At 42.5% G+C, this 23,234-nt stretch overlaps 1 protein-coding gene across 9 annotated transcripts in view; it reads right to left on the minus strand.

The window, feature by feature from the left end:
• Window positions 1-23,234, minus strand: part of KCNAB2 (potassium voltage-gated channel subfamily A regulatory beta subunit 2) — a 1,185,210-nt gene that overhangs the window by 419,988 nt on the left and 741,988 nt on the right. The window contains exon 1 of one of the 9 annotated variants that reach the window (XM_086921725.1): window positions 9,966-10,914. The exons of the other annotated variants lie outside the window; for them this stretch is intronic. Coding sequence (XP_086777851.1) covers window positions 9,966-10,177 — 212 coding nt within the window. The 5' untranslated portion in view covers window positions 10,178-10,914. Of the gene's footprint in view, window positions 1-9,965; window positions 10,915-23,234 lie in introns of those variants that run through there. 9 annotated transcript variants of the gene reach the window in all.

Consider the following 23,234-nt stretch of genomic DNA (forward strand, 5'->3'; position numbering starts at 1 on the left):
CAGCTCTCAGAAACTTGCGGAACCACAGAGCAGACCAAGGAGCTGGCTCAACCCAGCATCGAACGTTGATGCTCCCTCAACTCATTGGCCAATGGACGAAGTAAAGTCAAAGACCTATTTGCCTTCTTGCTCTTCTTATGAGGAGACTTAGCCGAATGACCCGACAAGTATGAATGCGAGTAAGATTCTGGACACCATGACCGTTTCTGGGACCTTCGTCTCGACCAGGACTGAAATCTTCGCAGCGCTGCATGTTGAGCTGCCATTAGCTTGAGGGATCGCTCCCTCAAGGCCTTCAGGTTCATGGGGCAGCAATCAGAGCAGGCCTTCGGATTGTGGCCGCACTTGAGGCACCAAAGACATACAAGGTGCGAGTCCGTCACCGACATCAGGCGATGATAAGTGCTGCAAGGTTTTAAGGCAGCTTTTCGAGAAGACACTCCTGCCACACCAGGAGAAGCATCCCAAAAACACTTTGACAAAAGTTACTAATGGGTAGCTTTATTCAAATCTGCGCTGCCTGGCGCAGAAAGAAAAGAACTGATGTCAGCACAGACAATGCCACACAGGGCAATCAACGCCATTTAAAATCATGCTGGGATACTGCCCATGAAAACTTTCAAGATCCAGTCTGACAACTGGGTATAATTCTAAGGTAAGGCATCTACGGCTAGAAATCTCGATCAGATACTTTTTTTTTTTACTTTTCATCTTTATGCCACTCATTGTGCAACTAATGTAGTGACTTTCCCTGGTGATCAAAACCATCTGAAAGGAATAAGAGGAATCAAAGACAGTGGCTTCAAGTGCTGGAGATATGCAGACAATCCGAAATCTCAACAGTATATCAACCTGAAAAAAACACGAGCAAAGTCAGGCTACATCTGCTCGCATCTGAATCCTTCCAGGGTGCACGAATGTAAATGTAAATGTATTTAAGCTTATATAGCGCACAGCTACCCGCAGTGGGTTTCCCAGCGCTTGCTTAGGGAACCCGTCCTGGTATTCCCCTGTGAGATAACCCCGGCAGGGTATCCACAAGGTGAAAGCCAGGCATCCCGCCGCGAGGGGCCGTTGTGGATATTAAGCAAGCTATTGTCCAGAGTCGCAGAGTGTGAACCCGTGAGTCGAGAAGGCACCGGAACGAGAATTATCGAGTCCGTGGAATTTTTAGCCCAAGACCCACCGAGGCGGGGAATTGAACCCTGGTCCAGGGCCGATCTCAGCTTCCGGGTCTGCCGCCTCTAACCCCTGAGCCACACTTCTCCACACACGAAGGAACTAGAAAGACTGTAATAGGCTGTTTCCCTGGTCCAAAAATTAGAGCACTGGATGGGTAACAAATATGAACAGGTTCTAAAAGCTAATTTGTTTCCACATTGTCAGTATAAGAAAATGCTTTAAATTAATCGACTGCTCTCACTCTTGTGCGTCATGAAGATCAAAAAATAATCATTGGTGCCTGACAGCCATGAGTTGGTAGCAGCAGATGTCTTTCAAAGTATTAAAACGTATCAAGAGATTACACAGGCAAATCCTTCAATACTTCTTTCTCCCTAAACCATGTCGGTTCCAAGCAGCTGGATGAGTTGCACTGCTTTAGTTTCTCTTCTCTGAACGGTCGTATGGGCACATTTGATGCTGATCCAAGGGCAGTAGGCTGGGAAAGCATCGCCACTCATGCTTTTGATTTTGTGCAGCAGATCTGTGGCTTATGCAAGTCCCACTATGTATACTTGACACACAGGAGCTAAGAGGATGTTACACTGGGAAGGACGGTTGGCTTTATGTTGGGGCACCATGTTCTTGACAACAAAAATAATAGTACGTACGCTTGTGGCTACATATGGTGTGTATATTGTGCCACTGATGCAGCAGAAGATCTAATTGAGGTTTAAAGTAATCGGCATTAAGACACCCTGACTTTCTGAAGATTTGGAGCTAGTACCAGAATATTACCATTTTTACCTGTTATTTGTTCCTAAAGACAGAATGATGGCCGATCTCCAACATGCCCACTGGTTACCGGTGTTTCAAATATGGCTCATGTATTCACCTAAAACTGGCGACATATATTTACTGGTAACTAATCATTACACACAAAGTGTAACAACAGCAAGAGCACGCACAGTTTGCGTGTTGTTCACAAGATAATACAGCCTGATTCATCATTGGGGAGTTTTGCGAGTCTGAAATAGCGAATCATAAGGAATCGCTATTCCAGACTCGCAAAACGGGATTCATGTAGGAATAGCAAACATTTTTGCGATTCCTACAAATTCCTTATTTGCGATTAGCTAATTGCTAATCGCAAATAAGGAATAACTCCCCATTCATTCCTATGGGCCTAAAGGCCCATAGGAATGCATGGGGAGTCATTCCTTATTTGCGATTAGCAATTAGCTAATCGCAAATGAGATAGCGATTTCAAGGGTGCAGGGGTGTCCAAAGGACACCCTGTAACACCCCTGAAATGTCAAATTACACAGATGTTACACACACACATGTCCAAAAGACATGTGTGTGTGTAACATGCAACTTAGAAAAATGCTTTTAAAAGCATTTTTCTAAGTTTTCGCTATTTACCACGAGGTTTGACCTCCCGGTAAATAGCGGCCCGAAATTGTGATTTCGCAATTTGAAAATGGATGATGAATTGCATTTAAGGAATCTCAAATAGAGATTCCTTAAATGTAATTCCTCGCAAATTTGCGAATTCGCTATTACCGATTTTTGCATTTGGGATGATGAATCCCAAATGCAAAAATTGCGCTCGCAAAGGGCCAGATTCTGAGAATCGGGCCCTTTGCGAGCGCATTTCTCCTTCATGAATCAGGCTGTATATGAGCTGTGAGCGACTCTTCTCAAATTCCACATTTCTTTTACTTTTAAGAGCTAATAAACAACCAAAATGAAGGTCTATTGCAGTAGAGGTGCGCAGTGCAGCTCATCTTTTACTCACATAACACCCTCTGAACTGAAAACAGTCTCTTAGTCAAGGCTTTAAGGTGGCCGGGGCGGGTCCTCAATAGCCCCAGACGTGGTTATAGTTAAGGACATTGAAGCGAGTCCCTGTCAAACCTTACATTGGTATCCTAAACCTGAATTGTAAAAACACTGATCGATTTCATAAAAATGAATGTAAAAAACGTTAATGCAATGCACATCAGTTCCTCTTTATATTTCACGTTTACTTAATCTTGCCTTCCCTAATAGTGTTATATTCGAGGATGTGTGTTTCTGTCTTTTTTTTATAGAATATTATTGTTTTATAGTGCATATTTTAAACTGAGTGGCCTCCCAGTGTCTATAAAGGACCCCGATTGAAAGATCTGGAGTCGAAGCTGAAAGCAGTACAGGTTTCTCATAGTGTCTGCCAGTGGCTCAAAAAGATGTTCAGATTACACAGTCGAGTCCCTGGCTTATCAACAGAGCGCAGAGCATTGGCCAAGTATTCCAGTTACAATTTTAATTCAGTGCAAATATGTGTGAAAGAGGAACACAGCTCTCAAAATACTGACATGCGAAAGTAAAAGAAAATGCAGCCACAACAGGTTGAGTGGGTGTGCTGTCTGGTTTGGGGGTGGCGAAGTGATGGAGATCAGAGGAAGTGTATTCAGGAAAGAGTAAAAACAGTATGCTGAAGAGTAAAGAGATGAGGTGTAGATATGCAGATGATGGACGAGATATGGAGAGGAAACGGGCACACACGTCTATCGCGCAATAACCACTCCACGCATCAGTTTGCGTAAAAGGCCATTTATTAGGACAGGCATGACATTCACAAATAAACATAACATCATTAACTTGAACAATCCCCCCAACATCCTGCCTTTCACCCATCATACACTCCCAAATCACACCACGACCTCTTTGCATCTCATTCACTTCCCCTTTTCAATTTCCAACTCCCCCGTCATCTCCATCCATCGCACTCCCGTCTACCACTCTCTCCCATCCTGCACCTGTAACCCCCTCCCTGGAAGGGTGATTCTGCCCGTCATGGACTCCCCACCCCTTCCAGTTCCCAGAAACAGCCCTTATTGTGCCATCCTGTCCTAAACTGGCATGTTGCCCAACTTGGCAACTTCAACAAAACACCCAGCGTCCCCCCTTCATCTATGTAGGGTGGGTGGGTGGCAAAACTAACTTCTCCCTGAGGCACCGGGGACAGGAAAAGTAAGTCGTTCCCCTCCTGTCCCCCTAAATAGCCTCCTAACCCCTCCCACCCCTGACCTAACCCCCTACCTAACTTCCTGCCTGTCCTAGCCTCGCGCGAACACCCCGGGGAAAAGACTGGTCAGCCAACCTGCTTTCCCCGGGGGCCACAACAAGCAGAGGACATAACAGGAGTGACTGAGAAACTCTTAAGACCCTTACCCCTTCCACAGGCATCAGAGATGTTTAATTATCAGTCTCACAATTTCAGAATAGAAACATTTTCGATAATAAATATTACAACATCTTTACTGTTCTTAAGAAGCTAAAAACCACTGACAAAGCAATAGTGGGACTAGTTTTGGGTGTGTGCCTGTTGTTGTGTGATATGTACTTGGATGCAATAACAGAAAGATCAAAGTGGAGGCAAATACTGGTCGGGTGACAATATGGACTTCAAAGAAATTTAGTTTGTGTGTTTAAGACACGATGTTTACGCAGGCCACGCCCCTTTCAGTGGCCCCCTCTCCCACTTTGTTCATCATACTTAGGTTTTCCTGACATACTCTCACTTCAGAAGCACCAAACTAGTTACTGGAACGATTTGAATGCAATTGTTTAGTATGAAGTTTCCATGGACCTGAGGAAGCATGCATGCCTAAGTGTGTTATCCGAAAGGTAGCACACGCTACACCGAGGGGAGAGGTGTTGGTTGTAAGAGTGTGACGCTGCGCTTGCACCTGCCATGACCGTGAGGTTGACCTTTTGGTCGTGAGGGTGACCTTTCTGAGAAAAACTGAACACGCTAACTTGTATGTTTGGTCTGATGAATGACGCACATAGCTGGAATTGACAGTGCTGCTTCAAGCAATATGCCAAAGGTGACAAGTTATAGCCACAACACTCAGTCTTGAGGTTCTAGTTTCCTATGTCTCCTAAAAGACACACATTGCTTCAGGAGTTTAAAAAAATGCTTTTCTTTAAAAAGCTGAAAAGATGCCACCAACATAATTTAAACAAAACTTTTTTTTAAATCGTTTTGAAAGGCAGTACTTTGTTATTTGTGGTAGCCAAAAATGACGTTAAGACGGCGCACTCTAGAAGAATAACTGATTTTGAGATTATCTCAACAACACACTTCTCGCTGATCAAACGTTCCTAAAACACAATCGATACACTAAACTTTCATTTTCCCAGTGTGCTGTGCCACAAGAAGACACGCATATTAAAACCTCCGTTTCTGTTTACTGAACAGCATTTTCTATTTTAATCTGCCATCATTTTCTATTTTGTTCTCGTACAAATAACACTAAAACAAATCATAATAAAGTAGAAAACGAATTTTAAAAAATCTAAAGGTAGACACATACCTACCTCCTCCTACTACTGCTATAACAAAAAAGTCTAAATCCTTCCCTCTTCTATCCCTCCACTATCCTTTTCAATCCAAACAGAATAACATGTCAACCTCTCAAATTAATTTCATATTTCACTATACTAATTCACCATTAATCCTTTATAGGCTCCAGAGTAGCGTGCTGCTTGCCAAAAAAGAACTTAAACACCTCATAGGGTTGCAAGCGCTATATAAATGCACCTTTTTTTTACCTCTTCTATCCCTCCGCTATCCTTCTTAATCAAAATATCTGACTAACATATGCACTACTCAAATTACTTTCATATTTCACAATACTAATTCACCACTAATCCTTCATGGGTTCCGGAGTAGCATGCTACTCGCCGAAAGAACACTTAGACGCCTGGTCAGGGGTAGTAAGCGCTATATAAATGCAATTACAATACAATACAATAAATGTCTAATTGGGCGTCCAAGAAATGGTTCTCCTTTATGGAGTGTCGTTGGTACTTACAGAACTGCAGAAAGAAGCCGCCTGACTCACTGTGACAGCCCACGCAAAGCACGTTTCCACCCACAGTAAAACATGCACCTACCATTCTGCGATTCTACAGCTCAGTTAATCTGGTTTTAGCTAGAAACTGTAATCTCTAGAAAACTGGAGGAGGATAATCTACAAATTCATTTTGACTGTAATGCTGCTTCTTGGCTTTGTGATGCTGTGTGCTGCACACTGTACACTTCCGGGTCTGGTACTGAATGTCTGCCCCTCTTGCCCCGCCCCCAGTCTATCCCAGCAAGCTCACCACTGTCTAGATGCGCTGAGCGAGAGGCCTGACGCCCTGCATAGCCATACGAGTGTCGAAAGGCGCAGTACTTCACAATTATAAACTAAAAGAGAGAGCTAAAGAAAGCAATACAAAAACCCTAACAATGAGAGGAATGTACCATTAGAGAAAGCAATACTATCCCAAGTAGAAGCAAATATAAACAACATGAATTTAGGGTTAGAGCATTAGAATGATAGAAGTTAGAAATGTAGGCGAAAACATGTTAGAAAAGCATCTTGGGCTGCATAAGGAGTGGAGGTGTAAATACCCAGGCTGCAGAATGCAATATTACCTTCCTTTTCAGAGTTTTGCAGCTCGGAGGGGGTATTGTTGTGTTTTGGGTATTACCAGGCTCCTCTGTTTTTCTTTTTTGTTGAAGAAGGGAGAAGTGTTGTGTGATTGCACTATGAGCGGAGTGAATACGCTTCTGTCATGCTGTGCTGTGTATGGGACGTTGGGCTGGCTCAGCTCCATGTCTGAGACGATTGTACTGGAGGTAACAGAGTGCCTCAGGGAAGGACTGAGCCAAAGAGATCTGGAGCTCCTGGTCGGGTAGAATACTAAAACCATGATTTATTTTATTCATTCATGCTGTTCCTGTAACTGGCTTGGAAGAATAAAGTCACTTAAATACATTAACAATGCGAGACAATCATTTCTCTTAACAGGTACAATGAAGTAAATATGCTGAAATACTTCGAGCATTGTGGGGTTTACCAACACAAATTCCACCAGGTATTATTTGGCTAGATTTGTAAGGAGGGAAAAGTGCAAATGTTGGACATTGCTTGCAATCGAGATCTAACTGTACACTCCTATTTGCGCCCAAAACAGTACTTGAGATCTTATAGGAACGAGGAGCTGCGCTTCTTCGTGGAAGCCTTAATGGAGGAAAAATCCAAGGGTAGAATGGGCATGAAAGGCATCATCCCATTTAGCAATACGGGATGGCTCAGATGGACATTTATATAAATCAGCAAATGGAACCTCAACTAGCTCTGCTGTTAGAAAGCTACGACCCACTAGCCCAACCGCCAAATAACTGCAGTCTCAATGTATCAAAAAGTCTACTTAAGAATGGCCTTATAATGCATATTTGGCCTGGCCTGGACTGCCAGGAGAGCCATGGCAGACATGGGCAGGATAATGGATCAACTGCCCCCATGTGCAGGAAGAGCATTCCTTGAATGTCAAGGTCTTGTTTTTTGTATGTCAGAGCAAAAGACAAATGTATACTGAAAAAGACATACCTGAATCCCGCTGCCTCGCCACTCTTCTGGCTCCACTGCAGGCACAGGCTGCCATGCGGCCAATCCTGATGCTGCTCTCACAGCATGAGAGCAGCCATAGGAATTGCTTTAGCAAACTCAATTTGCACTCACAGGGAGACTGGGAGGGTGTGCCTGCTGTCTCCAACCCGGCAACTCAGCTCGGGTTGGAGACAGCTTCAGTGTGCATGACAGTTTGGCTGTCCTCAGAACGCCGGCCAAACCATCATGCGCACTGATAACAGTGCCCACCACTCTCCTCAGTGCCGGTCGTCCCCTGACCCCACCCCCAGGGCTTTAAGTGGGCCGGGTACTGCTGGTGCTCAAAACTGGCTGTTCTAAAAAGCAGGTGCTGAGTTGAGTTCCTATTGGGCTCTCCATTTTTGCCCTCACCCTCAGGATGAAAACAAAAATCTTACCTCTGCAGGAATACCACCCTTCACTGTCTTTGATGTAACTTCAAAGAAACTTGTTATATTTCTTTCAGTCTCTTAATTTCTGAACTGAAGCATTTTCAATGTTATATATAAAGTTGTAGTTGTTGCTTATTTATCTCTTGCAACTAACAACCATAGGGGATCAATAGTCCTGGCTTGTAGGTGTAATGTTACTTGTTGTAATATATATATATATGGTTGTAATGATAGAAGCAGCAAAATACCAGACAAGAGGCACGCTATACTAAGCACAGATTTTCAGCTTACGTGTTTTAAGTCACGCCCTAATTACATCGACCACGCCCCCTTGAGCGAGACCCTCGTTTTTTCATCCCACTTAAAGCCCTACTCGTTCCAAAGACCCCATGGTAGGAGGGAAATAACACGATAATAAACATGGTTTATTATACTTTTATTTTTCAAGTTTCACAGCTGCTGCTTCAGGGGGGGCAACACTCCTCAGCCAAAGCGGAGGAGCTGCTTCTGCCTAGCATGTTACTCTTTCATTCACTGGTTTGCATTTAAATTATATCATGTTGTACTGTACCATTTATATAGAGCTTACTAACCCCCATATGGGAAGTCAAAGAGCCTGTATAAGTTAGTAGCATTTGACAAAATAGGGTATGCAGTTAGTAATGTTGTTTAAGTATTGCACCTATGTGGGAGGTGTTTCCATTTCGTGTGTGATGACCACCTAGGTGCGGTTATCATGTTATGGAATGCAGCACCTAGCAGTGCAGTTAGTGAATGGAGCGTGAGGGGCAGAAATGCTAACGTCATTGATAGTTGCTAGAATGTAATAATCATTTTTACATGCGACTTTGAAAACATTAAAATGTTATACACTTTCCAATATTTTATGAGCGTTGTATAAGTGTAGAGGTATATGGTCTTCGAAGAAATGTTGTGAACCATTTATTCTTCTGATAATTTGTTTAATACTCCTATTTGGGTTCTTCAAGGTTTCCTAATTAATTTACAATTTGGCAGCTGACTTGAATAGCTGGATTTTCATCCCGGGGCCTCTTTGTTGTTGGTGTAAAGGTGAGAGTGGATAAAGCAAGCCAGCCAACCCTGGAATCTGGTTTCTTCCAAACGTCTTTGCTCTCTTGAGGCATTTCTGCAGGTCTAAGGTAAAAGTCACCTTCACAAATTAGGCACAGCGGAAGTACATGCCAGGTGAACTGATTATAACAGGTTTGAATTTGATAAACTCTTCCCTCTTAGCAGGGCTACTGAGACAATTCTCTGTAAAACAAAATGTGTCAAGTCAAAACAGGAGGCCTCAACTATTAAAATGTGGTGGTCCCGGCATCCAACATGGTCGCTTTACGGGAGCTGTACAGAGAGCAGTTTTAAGTAAGTTTCATCCTCTCTGGGTTTGGTGCTGGGCCTGAAATAAAGTGAAGGGGGTCAGAGGGCGGTGAAGGAGTGTATTTGAGGAGTACACAGTGGCTATAAACATCCTTCTTAAAAACTACAGCGTGTAGTGCACATCCAGTAGTCAATGCAATCCAGTGTGTCCAGAAAGAAGTAGAAGTGCTCAGCGGACAAAGTTATTAGTGAATATTATGCGCCTGCTACTACTAGTATTTTGACAACTATCCAACAACTAAAAGTTATAAATATGTAAACAAGGTAAAGATTCCTAATATTCTAATGTTGAATTTAAAAAAAACCTAGCTTCGAGATCAGACTTCATCTGTAATGCAATTGCCTTCTCTACACATGCAGTTACGTGACCCTGAAATTACCACAGCACTTGCACACAAAATGAAATGCCAGCTGCTGCCATGTGAAAATCAGCTTTACATGTTGCAGACATGTGACCTAGAGCAAATCTGCAGCGAAGGAACAGCAATGCATCCATCCACAGACTACCCACCCGTGGCCACAGGAACGTTTTCCATACCTAAATTTCATTCCAGGCTCCTTCGAGTTGGTATCACTCGCCGGGGGGACGTTTTGCACCGACAACTGTCCCAGACTCCGCGCCACCATCGCCACCGCCCTGAATTTGGTGCGGGCCGCCATGCTCGGACTGCTGGCATTTTGCCTGTTTAACCGATCTTCGGCACTCCTAGTTTTTAGATTGTGCTCCGAGCAGGCGAAAGAAACCTGCATGTTGCTGTTATTCCTTCTTTTTAGCTGTTTTGGGCGATTAAAATCGTGAGTCCGCCCGGCTTCGTCGACACTGCGCCACCTCGGCGACTACTTTTCTTCTTCCTAGAAGTTGTTGCTCAAGCGACGAATTGCGAGGTTTTCTCCACAAAACACTTTCAAAGGCGCGGTAAAGCCCACATTTTTAGGCTGTCACTTGATCAGCTCTGCTGTCTTGCCTCCGGTGGATGAGAAAAAAAAAATGAAATCCACGGCTCCCCGCAGTTAGGTAACTTGCTCACACAAACGCTTGCAGCGGATGAACAGCAGCTAACAGAGCTCTGTGATTTCCTAGAGTACATTGCATAAGCCTGTTCCCTTCTTTTGATCCCATGGATCTATTCTCGGGGGGTCGGGAGTGCCCCTTTATGCCGTTGACCCCTCTATTCGCGGTGAGGCCGTGCCCACCTGCCACCAGTCTGCAGCATTGCCCCGGGCGCCAGTTCCTCCAAATATCGTCTGCAGGTGTCTTGGGAGCGATGTAATCAATTAAACGTCACATTCGATCAGGCGTTACACTTGTCAACACGGACATCCAAATCCCGGCACGTTTAAGCAGCATTACGAATTAAATCAGGAGGATCAGCGCAGATCACACGATGTTTAAGGCATGTACCAGGTCAGTTCGGAACTCTCCCACTTTCCCCTCCGAGGCTGCATGCAGAGCGTGGATTCTCCACGCGCCAGTGCACGAGCTGCTCTTTCTCTCTCTCGGCAGACCGAACAGGAGGGAATCTCTCAAGTCGCGAGCACAATACACCTCCACGGGCGCCACGTGACCCACGAGGCATGCCCGAGTCAATTAGGTGACCAGTCAGCTGTACGGCGGGCGAGCAGTCAGCAATCCATTATTTACCAAGCGCGCAGGCACGGATGCGGCTCCCGCCGAGGATTACAGCACAGGCAGGTATTGCTCTTGGTGTATTTTTTTCTCAGTCTGATGTAGTGACCAGCGGCTGGCACGAGAAAGAGCCGTTGCGTTTGTTACCGGAAGGAGATGCATATTATTAATTTGACGTGACAGAAAGTACGGGGGCATTGATAAAGGGGAGGGGCAGTTACAATGATTGAAATTGAAGCAGTGCAATGCATGTTTTTATAGCTGGTTGTTCTCTCAGGGTGAATATATAACGTGCCCTAAGAGTGCATCATTAGTGTTCTCTCTCGTGCCTAGGTAGGGAGCACATACGGTGTTTGCAGGCATTAGCACCGGTCCGGTGCACAACAACAACAAAAAATGATCTTGTTGGTCTGCGACTCTGGGCAATAGCTTGCTTAATCTCCACAACGGCCCTTCGCAGCGGGATGCCTGGCTTTCACCTTGCGGATACCCTGCCGGGATTATCTCACAGGGGAATACCAGGACGGGTTCCCTAAGCAAGCGCTTAGAAACCAGTGGTGATTTGCGCTATATAAATTCCTGTACATTTACATATGTTGATGTGTGTGTGTGTGTGTATATATATATATATATATATATATATATATATATATATATATATATATATATATATATATATATATATATATGCGCACACACATATATATATATATTACCTACTGGCGGTCGCCAGTAGGTAGTTATAGTTAGGATTAGTTTCAATAGAAAATCTCAACATTCTATTGTGAATAACTTTGGCGCCGGTTGAGGAATCTGCCTGAAAATTTCCTCAAATTTGCCTTGTGGCGCCCCGGTCCTTCCCTGAAAGTTTTGGGGGGGGTATTTGTCAAGCGGGGGCCGAGATAAAAGGGGGGTCCCAAAACGTGTTTCCCCCATGTTAATTTCCATAGGGCGGTCGACCTCACTTTTAGCCCGAACGGCTAAATGGATTTCCACAAAACTTGGCAAAATTGTAGGGACTGGTAGCCCGATGTGCCTTTGCTATCTCTCAAGATATGTGGTCCAGTGGATTTTGAGTAATTTAGGTTCAAAAAAATATATATATCTATGGCCGCGCTCCGGTACGCGCACCGGGGAGCGCTACGCGACTTGCGCGCGGAAAGCTGATTGGCTCTAGGGTGTCTGTAAGCATTCCAAATAGTCCGGAGCGGCCGCCATCTTGTGTCTCGGTAGGATCAAGACACAAGAGGTGGCAAAAACAATGGGGGAAGTGACCAAAAGGGGGCAGGGTAGACCCCCCTGACCCCCTAGGTTTGATGTGGGAGCCATAAAAGAGCCCCGCGGGGCAAAAAAAAAAAAGTTTTTCCCCCCCGATTCTCGCGGGGGGAGCACCCGGTACGCGCACCGGTGAGCACACCGGTACGCGCACCGGGAGCGCTCCAGGGCAAAAAAAAATAAATATATGAATATACATAAAAAAAATAGTATTCCATAAATATACAATATAGGATTCATTATTTTAAAAAAATATTACATTTCATAGCTATAGAAATTTGCTATTAAAAAACCTTTGAAATTCACTGAAAACACCATAGGTTTCACACCAGTTATAGTTAGGAATTAGCATTTTAAAAACCTATGAAATTCACTGAAAAAAACCATAAGTTTCACACCAGTTATAGTTAGGAATTAGCATTTAAAAAACCTATTAAATTCACTGAAAAAACCATAGGTTTCACACCAGTTATAGTTAGCTGGAAATTTTACTGACATAAAACCATTGAAATTCCACGTTATAGTTAGTTGGACTCACTATAACTTGCGCGCCTGCAAGGCACTGATGATGACGTCACATATTACATCGCTCATGACATAGTCAGCGACATCACTCATGACATCACTGATGACACCATCCTTGTGACAGAGTGACAGACCTCCTTTCAGTGTAATGTAACCCTTGAAACACATATTCAAAAATAGAAACTAACATTTTCTTAAAAATAGAGATGCCCATACCAGTTACAACAACCAATTCAGTAATTCCACCTTCTATATACACATCCTCTCATTCAGCAACAGTTCTATATAGTCACTCATACATATACTCACTCATCATATCTAGTAATACACATATACATCCTGTTACACACCGACAGTCATCCAAAAGTTACTCACACACATACTCACACATGCAAATAAACTATTGAATATCCATTTATTTGCATACACAACTATACACACACTACCACCTTACTTCTAAGAAAACTTACACATACTTACTCTCTTAAACAATCACTTATAGAAACACATACTTATTTAAACAGGAACTCTTTCAATCTCTCACTCTCACATGCACTCACTTATATACATCAATACTCACATATACTAGATTAAAACAGATGTAGTTACTCATAAAGACACTAGTGAGGCAGGCATTCACTCACTAACACACACATATACACACTCATCCACCCATACAGTCCTGCACATATGCTGTCTTCAAAACACATACAAACAGTGAGTCAGTCACCAACCCATGCAGCCACTTATACACAAAGTGAAACACTGATACATATATTTAAATATTTAAAAATTACTCGCTAATATATGTATTCAATAAGATTTTTTATATGGCAGTTAACCAATCAATATTTTATAAAAAAAAATTAACAACCATTTACACACTTATTTAAACATTTATTCGTCCATCTACCTTTACAAATCCATATATAAAACATATTGATTTTTCAGAAAGACACACATTCACTGGCTGGTGTCATCAGTGATGTCATGAGTGATGTCTCTGACCATGTCATGAGTGATGTAATATGTGACGTCATCAGCAGTGCACTGCAGGCGCGCAAGTTATAGTGAGTCCAACTAACTATAACGTGGGAATTTCAATGGTTTTATGTCAGTAAAATTTCCAGCGAACTATAACTGGTGTGAAACCTATGGTTTTTTCAGTGAATTTAATAGGTTTTTTAAATGCTAATTCCTAACTATAACTGGTGAAACCTATGTTTTTTTCAGTGAATATATATATAGGTAAAATGTCAACCTAACCAGAATGCCCCTGTAACCTTTATTTTTTGTGATTAAAAAAAATATATATATATCTATATATATATATATATATTACCTACTGGCGGTCGCCAGTAGGTAGTTATAGTTAGGATTTTTTTCAATGTTAAATCTCAAAATTCTATTTGGAATAACTTTGGCACCGGTTGACGAATCTGCCTGAAAATTTCCTGAAAATGGCCTCGTCGAGCTCCGGTCCTTCCCTGAAAGTTTGGGGGGGATACGTCAAGCGGGGGCCGAGATAAAAGGGGGGTCCCAAAACGCATTTTCCCCATGTTAATTTCCATAGGGCGGTCGATTTCACTTTTAGCCCGAACGGCTGAATGGATTTACACCAAACTTGGCAAAATTGTAGGGACTGGTAGCCCGATGTGCCTTTGCTATGTCTCAAGATATGTGCTCCAGTGGATTTTGAGTAATTTAGGTTCAAAAAAATATATATATCTATAGGCGCTCTCCGGTGCGCGCACTTGAGTGCGCTCCTGGCGCGACACGCGACTTGCCCGCAGAAAGCTGATTGGCTCTTGGGTGTCTGTAAACATTCTAAACAGTCTGGAGCGGCCGCCATCTTGTGTCTCGGTAAAATCGAGACACAAGGGGTTTGAAAAAAAAAGGGGCAAATGACCATAAGGGGGAAGAGTAGACCCCCTCTGACCCCCTAGGTTTGATGTAGGGACTAAAATAGGGTCCTGCAGGGCATGAAATTTTTTTTTTCGTTTTGCGCGGGGGAAGCGCATGGTACGCGCACCGGCGAAGCACGGGGAAAATCCAGGACCATATTTATGAAGGCCTTGCGCTGTTAGTTTTGCGCCTCCTGTGCGTCAATTTTTGTGACGCACCAGCGGTGTAAAAAAATGCGCATTGTTATGCAATATTTAAAAAGTGACGCATCTATCTAGATGCGTCACTTTTTAAATATAGTGCAACGAGGCACATTTTATTACACTGCTGGTGTTATGCGTCACTTTTCTGTGCGCACTCCTTATGACATTCCAGATGTGTCATATTTAATGTATGACGAATCATGTTGCAAGGAGTTACAGATACGTCAGTATTTCTGACATATCTGTAAACATAAAAGTGATGCGAGGCAGGTGCAAGATTTTGACGCAACAGCATCCTAAAAGTGACGCAGAGAAATCTTATAGATTTCAGTACGTCGTTATTACCAAGCTTTTTGCGGGGGAATGCCCCCTTTGCATACATTATACCTGACGCAGATATAATGTGGCACAGAGTTTTAAAAAGTGACCCATGTACCTAGATGCGTCACTTTTTAAAAATAGCGTCAGGTATAATGCATGCAGAGGGGGTGTTCTCCCGCAAAAAGCTTTGTAATAGCGACGCAGTGAAATCTTTGAGATTTCACTGCGTCACTTTTAGGATGCTGTTGCGTCAAAATCTTGTGCCTGCTTTACAGCAGGTGTTAGACTGAGGCAAGACCTTTCACATGCTGCTTTCCCCATTTGAAAGGACGCATTACTGGAGTTGCGTCACTTTTGTGACGCACTCCAGCAATGCGTTACTTGGAATGTCATAAGGAGTGCGCACAGAAAAGTGACGCATCGCACCAGTGGTGTAAAAAAATGTGCCTCGTTGCGTTATATTTAAAAAGTGACGTATCTAGGTAGATGGGTCACTTTTAAAAATCAAGCGCCACATTATATCTGCGTGAGGTATAATGCATGCAGAGGGGGTGTTCCCCCACAAAAAGCTTTGTAATAGCGACGCAGTGAAATGTTTGAGATTTCACTGCGTCACTTTTAGGATGCTGTTGCATCCTTTAAATATAGTGCAACGAGGCACATTTTATTACACTGCTGGTGTGATGCGTCACTTTTCTGTCCACAGTCCTTATGACATTCCAGATGTGTCATATTTAATGTATGATGAATCATGTTGCAAGGAGTTACAGATACGTCAGTATTTCTCACATATCTGTAAACATGAAAGTGACGCGAGGCAGGCGCAAGATTTTGACGCAACAGCATCCTAAAAGTGACGCAGAGAAATCTCATAGATTTCAGTACGTCGTTATTACCAAGCTTTTTGCGAGGGATTGCTCCCTCTGCATACATTATACCTGATGCAGATACAATGTGGCGCAGAGTTTTAAAAAGTGACCCATGTACCTAGATGCGTCACTTTTTAAAAAATAGTGTCAGGTATAATGCATGCAGAGGGGGTGTTCCTTGCAAAAAGCTTGGTAATAATGACGCAGTGCGTCACTTTTAGGATGCTGTTGCGCCAAAATCTTGCGCCTGCTTCACAGCAAACCTTTCACATGGTGCTTTTTCCATGTGAAAGGACACATTACTGGAGTTGCGTCACTTTTGTGACGCACTCCTGCAATGCGTTACTTTTGTGTTTACAGATACGTCAGAAATACTGACATATCTGTAACTCCTTGCGAATTGATTAGTCATATATTAAATATGACATATCTGGAATGTCATAAGGAGTGCGTCCACAAAAGTGACGCATCGCTGTTTTCACGTAGCGATGCGTCACTTTTCAGAAATGAGGCCTCCAGTTTATTCACTGTGTCATAACGTTCTTTTCTAACACTCACCTTCTTTCATTCCTCCTACTTCACTTCCTTTCACCTCTCATACCTTTCTGTTCTTTCTTACTCATTCTCCTTTCAATTATCAATGCACTATATTTCACTTACTCTTCATTTTTTTAAGAATATAGCTCTTTGATGAGAATTGGAGGTAGTTCTGAAAAGAACTTTTGGTTTTCTTCTTTTAACTGAACAGGAACAAAAACAGGGAATGGAAACTGCTCAACAGGAGCAAAAAGAAAAGAAAAAAATTAGGGGTGGGAAGGGCAGCGATGGTTCTCCAATGCTCGAACCATGAGCAGGACACTTTGCTCCCCATAGGTGAGGAGTTGATTGCAGTATCTGCATTTGACGACCCCATGGTTAAATGCAGGTTGTATGTTTGCTACCTGCTCCTGCGATTGTTCTCTCCCAGAAGAAGTTGCTCCTCCTGTTGATGTAGAGGCCCCATCTCTGGGAACCTCTTGTGCCAGAGCCCTGACACTTTCCCGGGCAAAATTCTGGGGGTGCCTCCTCTCCACATGGCGAATCATGGTGAAGTTGCCAAAAGAGTATTTTTTTGGGGGGTTACCCCGTGACAGGACCTGTTTGCAGATCCTGCACTCTACTTTTGGTGCATTCACCTTCTTCTGGTCTGCTGGAAACTTAAAAAATTTCCAGATGAAATGTTCTTTGACCTTCGGCTGAGGAGGCTCTTCATCAATGAAATCATTGGAGTCATCTTCACTGCTGGATGGTCTGGCAGCCATGATTAATCAAGGATTATGGAACAGCAAAAAAGGCAGGTCTTTCAGTCACAAAAGTGAAAGAAGAAGTGAAGGAAATGGGTGGGGATTTCATTCATTGTAAAAAAAAACTGTTAGCAACCAATGAAAAGTGTTATTTTAGGGTCACATGACCCGACGCGTTTACGCTGCGCGCTCCGGAGCACTTCCGGTGCGTTTTCGCAGCGCGATCGTAGGCGCTTCCGGGGCGCAAACGTGGCGCGATCGTAGGCGCTTTTGCGTGCATTTATGCGCCGCGAACGTAGGCGCTTCCGAGGGCACTTACGTTGCGCGCCGAAGTGACGTCATCAATCTTTTATAGAAATGCATAATCATTTTCCTTATTAAAAAAAACTAATTTTATTTGTATGGTACGAAATGTTTTGCATTATTATTAACTTTTCATTCATATTTTTTTTCACGTACGACAGTAGCGCTCTGGGTGCGCTTTCAGATGAGCTCACGGAAAAGCTTACCGGAGAGCTTAGCTGAAAGCTTCCCGGAGCGCGCACCCAGAGCGCAAAAGAAAAAAATTATATAAAAAAAAAAATGAATACTTTAAAAAAAACAGCAAATTGTAAAAAAAAAAAAAGGTTAGAAACTCGATATACAAAGGAATTAGCATTTAAAAAACCTATGAAATTCACTGAAAAAACCATAGGTTTCACACCAGTTATAGTTGGGAATTAGCATTTAAAAAACCTATTAAATTCACTGAAAAAACCATAGGTTTCACACCAGTTATAGTTAGCTGGAAATTTTACTGATATAAAACCATTGAAATTCCCACGTTATAGTTAGATGGACTCACTATAACTTGCGCGTGCAATGCACTGCTGATGACATCACATATTACATCACTCATGACATGGTCAGTGACATCACTCATGACATCACTGATGACACCATCCAGTGAATGTGTGTCTTTCTGAAAAATAAATATATTTTATATATGTATATGTAAAAGTTGATGGAAGAATAAATGTTTAAATAAGTGTCTAAATGGATGGTTTTTAAAAATTGATTGGTTAACTGGCTTAATAAGACATCATCAGCAGTGCGTTGCACGCGCAAGTTATAGTGAGTCCATCTAACTATAACGTGGGAATTTCAATGGTTTTATATCAGTAAAATTTCCAGCTAACTATAACTGGTGTGAAACCTATGGTTTTTTCAGTGAATTTAATAGGTTTTTTAAATGCTAATTCCTAACTATAACTGGTGTGAAACCTATGGTTTTTTCAGTGAATATACACACACACACACACACACACACACACATATATATATATGTGTGTGTGTGTGTGTTAATATATATATATATATATATATATATTTTATCACAAAAAAACAAAAGGTTACAGGGGCATTCTAGTTAGGTTGACATTTTACCCACACAAAGCTATAGAAATTAAGCAATTATAGTTATACTTATAGTTAGTGCTTGAAATGGGAAAAAAAGAAATGCAGGTACTCTGTACCAGAATGACTTGCTTGTTTCTGATAAGTGCTGGTACTCTCCAATTAAAAATATTACATTTCTTTTTAAGAAGTGCCAGTATTCTCCCTCTCAAAATAAAAAAAAGTGCTTGTACTCAGTACCAGCCCATTTAAAGCACTGCTTATAGTTATACATATGTTAACCCCTTCAATGCTGATGACGAGCTCAGCTCGTCATCACCCACGGGTGGCGTGTGCTGATGTCGAGCTGAGCTCGTCATGTATCGCGGTAATTTTAAAATTGCAGCACAGCGCAAAAATCGCCACAGCAGCGATGTGGTTAATAAAGTATGACTTGTGGCTTACATTTACTTAACAGCGCAAGTTCTAGTTTCTTCAGATAAGTAGAACTATAACTGCTGAATTTCTATGGTTTTATTTAGGTAAAATATCAATCCTAACTAACGTCCGAGTAACCTTAGAATTTTAATGTATTTTTATCTTTTTTTTTACATAAAGTAAAGTGAGTGAGGTTTTTTTCTCTCCAATTTGACTTTGGATCCATGGGTACCAGCAGATCCGCAGAGAATCTGTGTCCATAGATGTCTATACATTTCTTTCTTTATTAACACCCAAACTACTGAACAGAACAAGGTCTCTTTCTGAACCAAGATTCTGCAAAATTTGGTGTAATTCTGTTCAGCGATTCAGGCTGTAGACGTGTCCAAAAACTGCCAAATCCCAATAGACATTGCATGGGGAAAAAAGTGTTTTGGTCCCCCCATTTTCTTGGCCCTGCTTCAGGAATCGCCCAGAAACTTCACAGACAGCAGCTCAAATAACATGCGTACTACTTTTGAAGATTTTGTGAAGATTCTTTAAATGGCGCCAAAGTTATTAGAAAAGCAAAAAAAGCTTTGTCAACGGGAAAAGTTAGTCCTAAATATAACTACCTACTGGCTATCGCCAGAAGGAGATCCATGCTCAAATTAATTTCATATTTCACTATACTAATTCACCACTCATCCTTTTGGGTTCCGGAGTAGCATGCTACTCGCCGAAAAAGCGCTTTAATGCCTTGTCAGGGGTTGTAAGCGTCCTATAAATGCAATTACGATACAGTATATATATATAAAGCGGATCTGCCTAGCAATCCGTTAGTCACCTTCAGGAAGGCCAGATCTCTTAGGGACCATTTGGTCTCAAGTCATTATACTGCCCCTGATAATATCCCTAAACTTCCTGTATTAAATGGCTTCTACCCTTGTGGCCGGTGTAAGGCCTGTAAATATAGTAGGCGGACGCTTACTTTCAAGATACCAGGTCTCTCTACACCCAAAAAATTTACCAAATTCCTGACATGCTCCACAGCATATGTTATTTACTGTCTTACCTGCCCTTGTGGCTTAAATTACATCGGCAGCACCACCAATGCAGTTAAATTGAGAATATTAGAGCACATGCGTGCTATTGCCAAAAAAGACGTCACCTACCCCGTAGCAAGGCACTACGAAAAGAAGCACAATAGTAACAGGGATCTGTTATCTTACATTTGTCTCGATAGTGTTCCGGTTAATATCAGGGGAGGGGATCGCCTTCTTAAGCTTAGACGGCTAGAGTCCAGATTCATAATAGACTTGCAGAGTAAACACCCTAATGGCCTCAATATGCATGAAGAACCTTCGGTTCATTTGGGTTAAGTTATCTGCACTCTTGATAATGATGGACTTTTAATGTTGGCTTATTGCACTGCATTCTTGTTTGGTATCTTCCATTGTCTTGATGAATTGTTATGAAATCTGGTATTTAAGAATTTTTCACTGCAACCTATGAACCGATAGAATGGTTTTAACATCCAACTTAATTTTGAGAACCTCCGAACAGGTGTTATATCTATGCCCATCCAGGGCGAAAGTTGGGTATTCATCAATGTAATTTTGAATATGGGTGCGTTCATAACACTATAGCATGAGTTATTGTGCTTTAATTTTAGCACAAAGATGTACCATAAGTATCTAACTAAGGGCTCATGCTGACATGATTATGGTTTACTATGGTTTACTATGTCAATTATATTGTATAGTGTCCAGTATTATATACATATTTTTTCTGCACCCTACCATTAATTAAATTAGACCTGTTCGGCGATTTGCCCATCCAGGGCGTTATGTTTGTGAGAGTGAAAGGTGGACTATCGTTGCCCATTATGGGCTGTATCACGAGCATAGCATCTATGCATCATTTATTGTGGGGCATGTAATAACGTTTGTGTATTGTACCTATGATTATACATGTTTAACTTAAAGATCGGGTTGAACTTACATTTGTTACACACAATCTTAAGATGGCAGATCCCCTTTACAATAATTGTATAGTCCTTTTTTGTTCTCTACTCAGAATGTGGATGCAAGATATTTTATTTAAATGAGTTGAGCGCCTCCGCTCTTTGCATATCTTGACGAAGCCCTCTGGCGAAACGCGTCGTATGCTGTGAAGTTCCCGAATAAAATCTAAGCGTGGAACTACCCCCTGCGTGTGCTGCTTTCTTTACGGACAGATGGTCCGTGGATGTTTGAAGCTGTGATTTACATAACGGATACACCCCCGTTTGGCGTGCACCCGCTCACGTGTGCAACCGGCTGGTGTTTGGAGCTGAGGAGATTATATATATATATATATATATATATGTATATATACCAATGCAGCTCCTCCTCAAATCTCTCGGCGTCTCAGGCTTAGCCTCGCACGTCGTAAACAAGGGAGACGGACCACAACGAATCGGCATGAGTGAGTTTATTGATTCACAGAGATCAGCATCCTTTTGGGTTCCGGAGTAGCATGCTACTCGCCGAAAAAGCGCTTTAATGCCTCGTCAGGGGTAGTCAGCGCCCTATAAATGCAATTACGATACAATATATATATATATATATATATATATATTCTCCAACAAAATAAATCACGTTGCACTCGCCAGGGAATTTCCAACGATTTATTCATCACCACCTCACTCCACCTACGTGTTTCAACCAAACAGGTCTTGGTATGGTAAACTATTTTAGTCCATTATTCCATTTCTTTTTAAATACCTGTCTCCCACATTATCCATTTATTTATTTTATTTATTTATTTATTAAATTTGTAAGGCGCGCTACCCAAAAAGGGTTTCCCAGCGCCAGTTGGACTAGGTGCAAGTTATAGCGGCAGTAGGTAAAGTTATTGGTTAAATAACCAGGTCTTAAGTGATCTGCGGAAGCGTGTGTAGATGGTTTCTTTGAGGATGGCGGGGAAAGAGCATTCCAGAGTGACGGGCCTAGACCTGCAAAAGATCTTCCACCCATCCTGGAGAGTTTGAACCTGGGTACTGTGAAGTTTTCGTGAGTTGCAGACCGTAGATGACGAGTGGGAGCATAGGGGCGGGCAAGGGATTGCGGATACTGTGGTGCCGTACCCATTTTGATTTTGAACATATATCTCAGGGCTTTGAACTTAATATGGTTCTCTACCCTGTGCCAATGTAAGTCACGGAGGTAGCCAGAGATGGGAGTGGCTTTGGGAACCCTGAAAAGTAGTCTTGCTGCAGAGTTCTGTACCAACTGTAGTCTTCGGGTCACTGCCTTATTGGAACCTAGATAAAGGACATTTCCATAGTCCAGCCGTGAGATGATGAGGGAATGGACCACTGTTTTCTGGGTGTCTCCTCGCAGCATCCAGTTGATCTTCCTAAGCCATTACAGGATGGTGAAGCATACAGTTATAACCGTGACTGCTTGAAAGTGCATGGCCAGGGAATTGTCAATAGTTACCCCCAGGTTACGGACATGGCTGGAGGGCCGCGAGAGGGCACCCATCTCGGAAGGCCAGTGTAGTAGGCCCCAAAGATCTTTCTTTTTACCGAGGATCAAGACCTCGGTCTTTTCACCATTTAATTTAAGGTGGTTGTGATTCATCCATGTTGCGATTTTCCCTAGGCCCATCTGAAGGAGAGATGTTGAGCCGGGGTCGGTGCTAGAGAGAGAAAAGATGATCTGGCAGTTGTCGGCGTAAGTGAAAAGAGTCAGGCCCACCTGTTCGGCTATATCAGCTAAGAGGCCTGACGTATGAGTTAAAAAGCAAAGGACTAAGGATGGAGCCCTGTGGTACACGGTAAGGTGAAGAGTGAATGTTGGAATTAGCCGTGACAGAGAAGATTTGAAAAGTGCAGTTGGCTAAAAAACAAATGATCCAATCCAAGGCCGAGCCCTGCCATTAGGAGGCCTTGTGGGTTTGGTAGTTCATATTCTAGTCATGGTAGGTCATATTCCAGTCTGACAATTACAGTGATCATTC

The sequence above is a fragment of the Lissotriton vulgaris genome, chromosome 5 (genome assembly GCF_964263255.1).
Source record: "Lissotriton vulgaris chromosome 5, aLisVul1.2, whole genome shotgun sequence".
NCBI lineage: Eukaryota > Metazoa > Chordata > Amphibia > Caudata > Salamandridae > Lissotriton > Lissotriton vulgaris.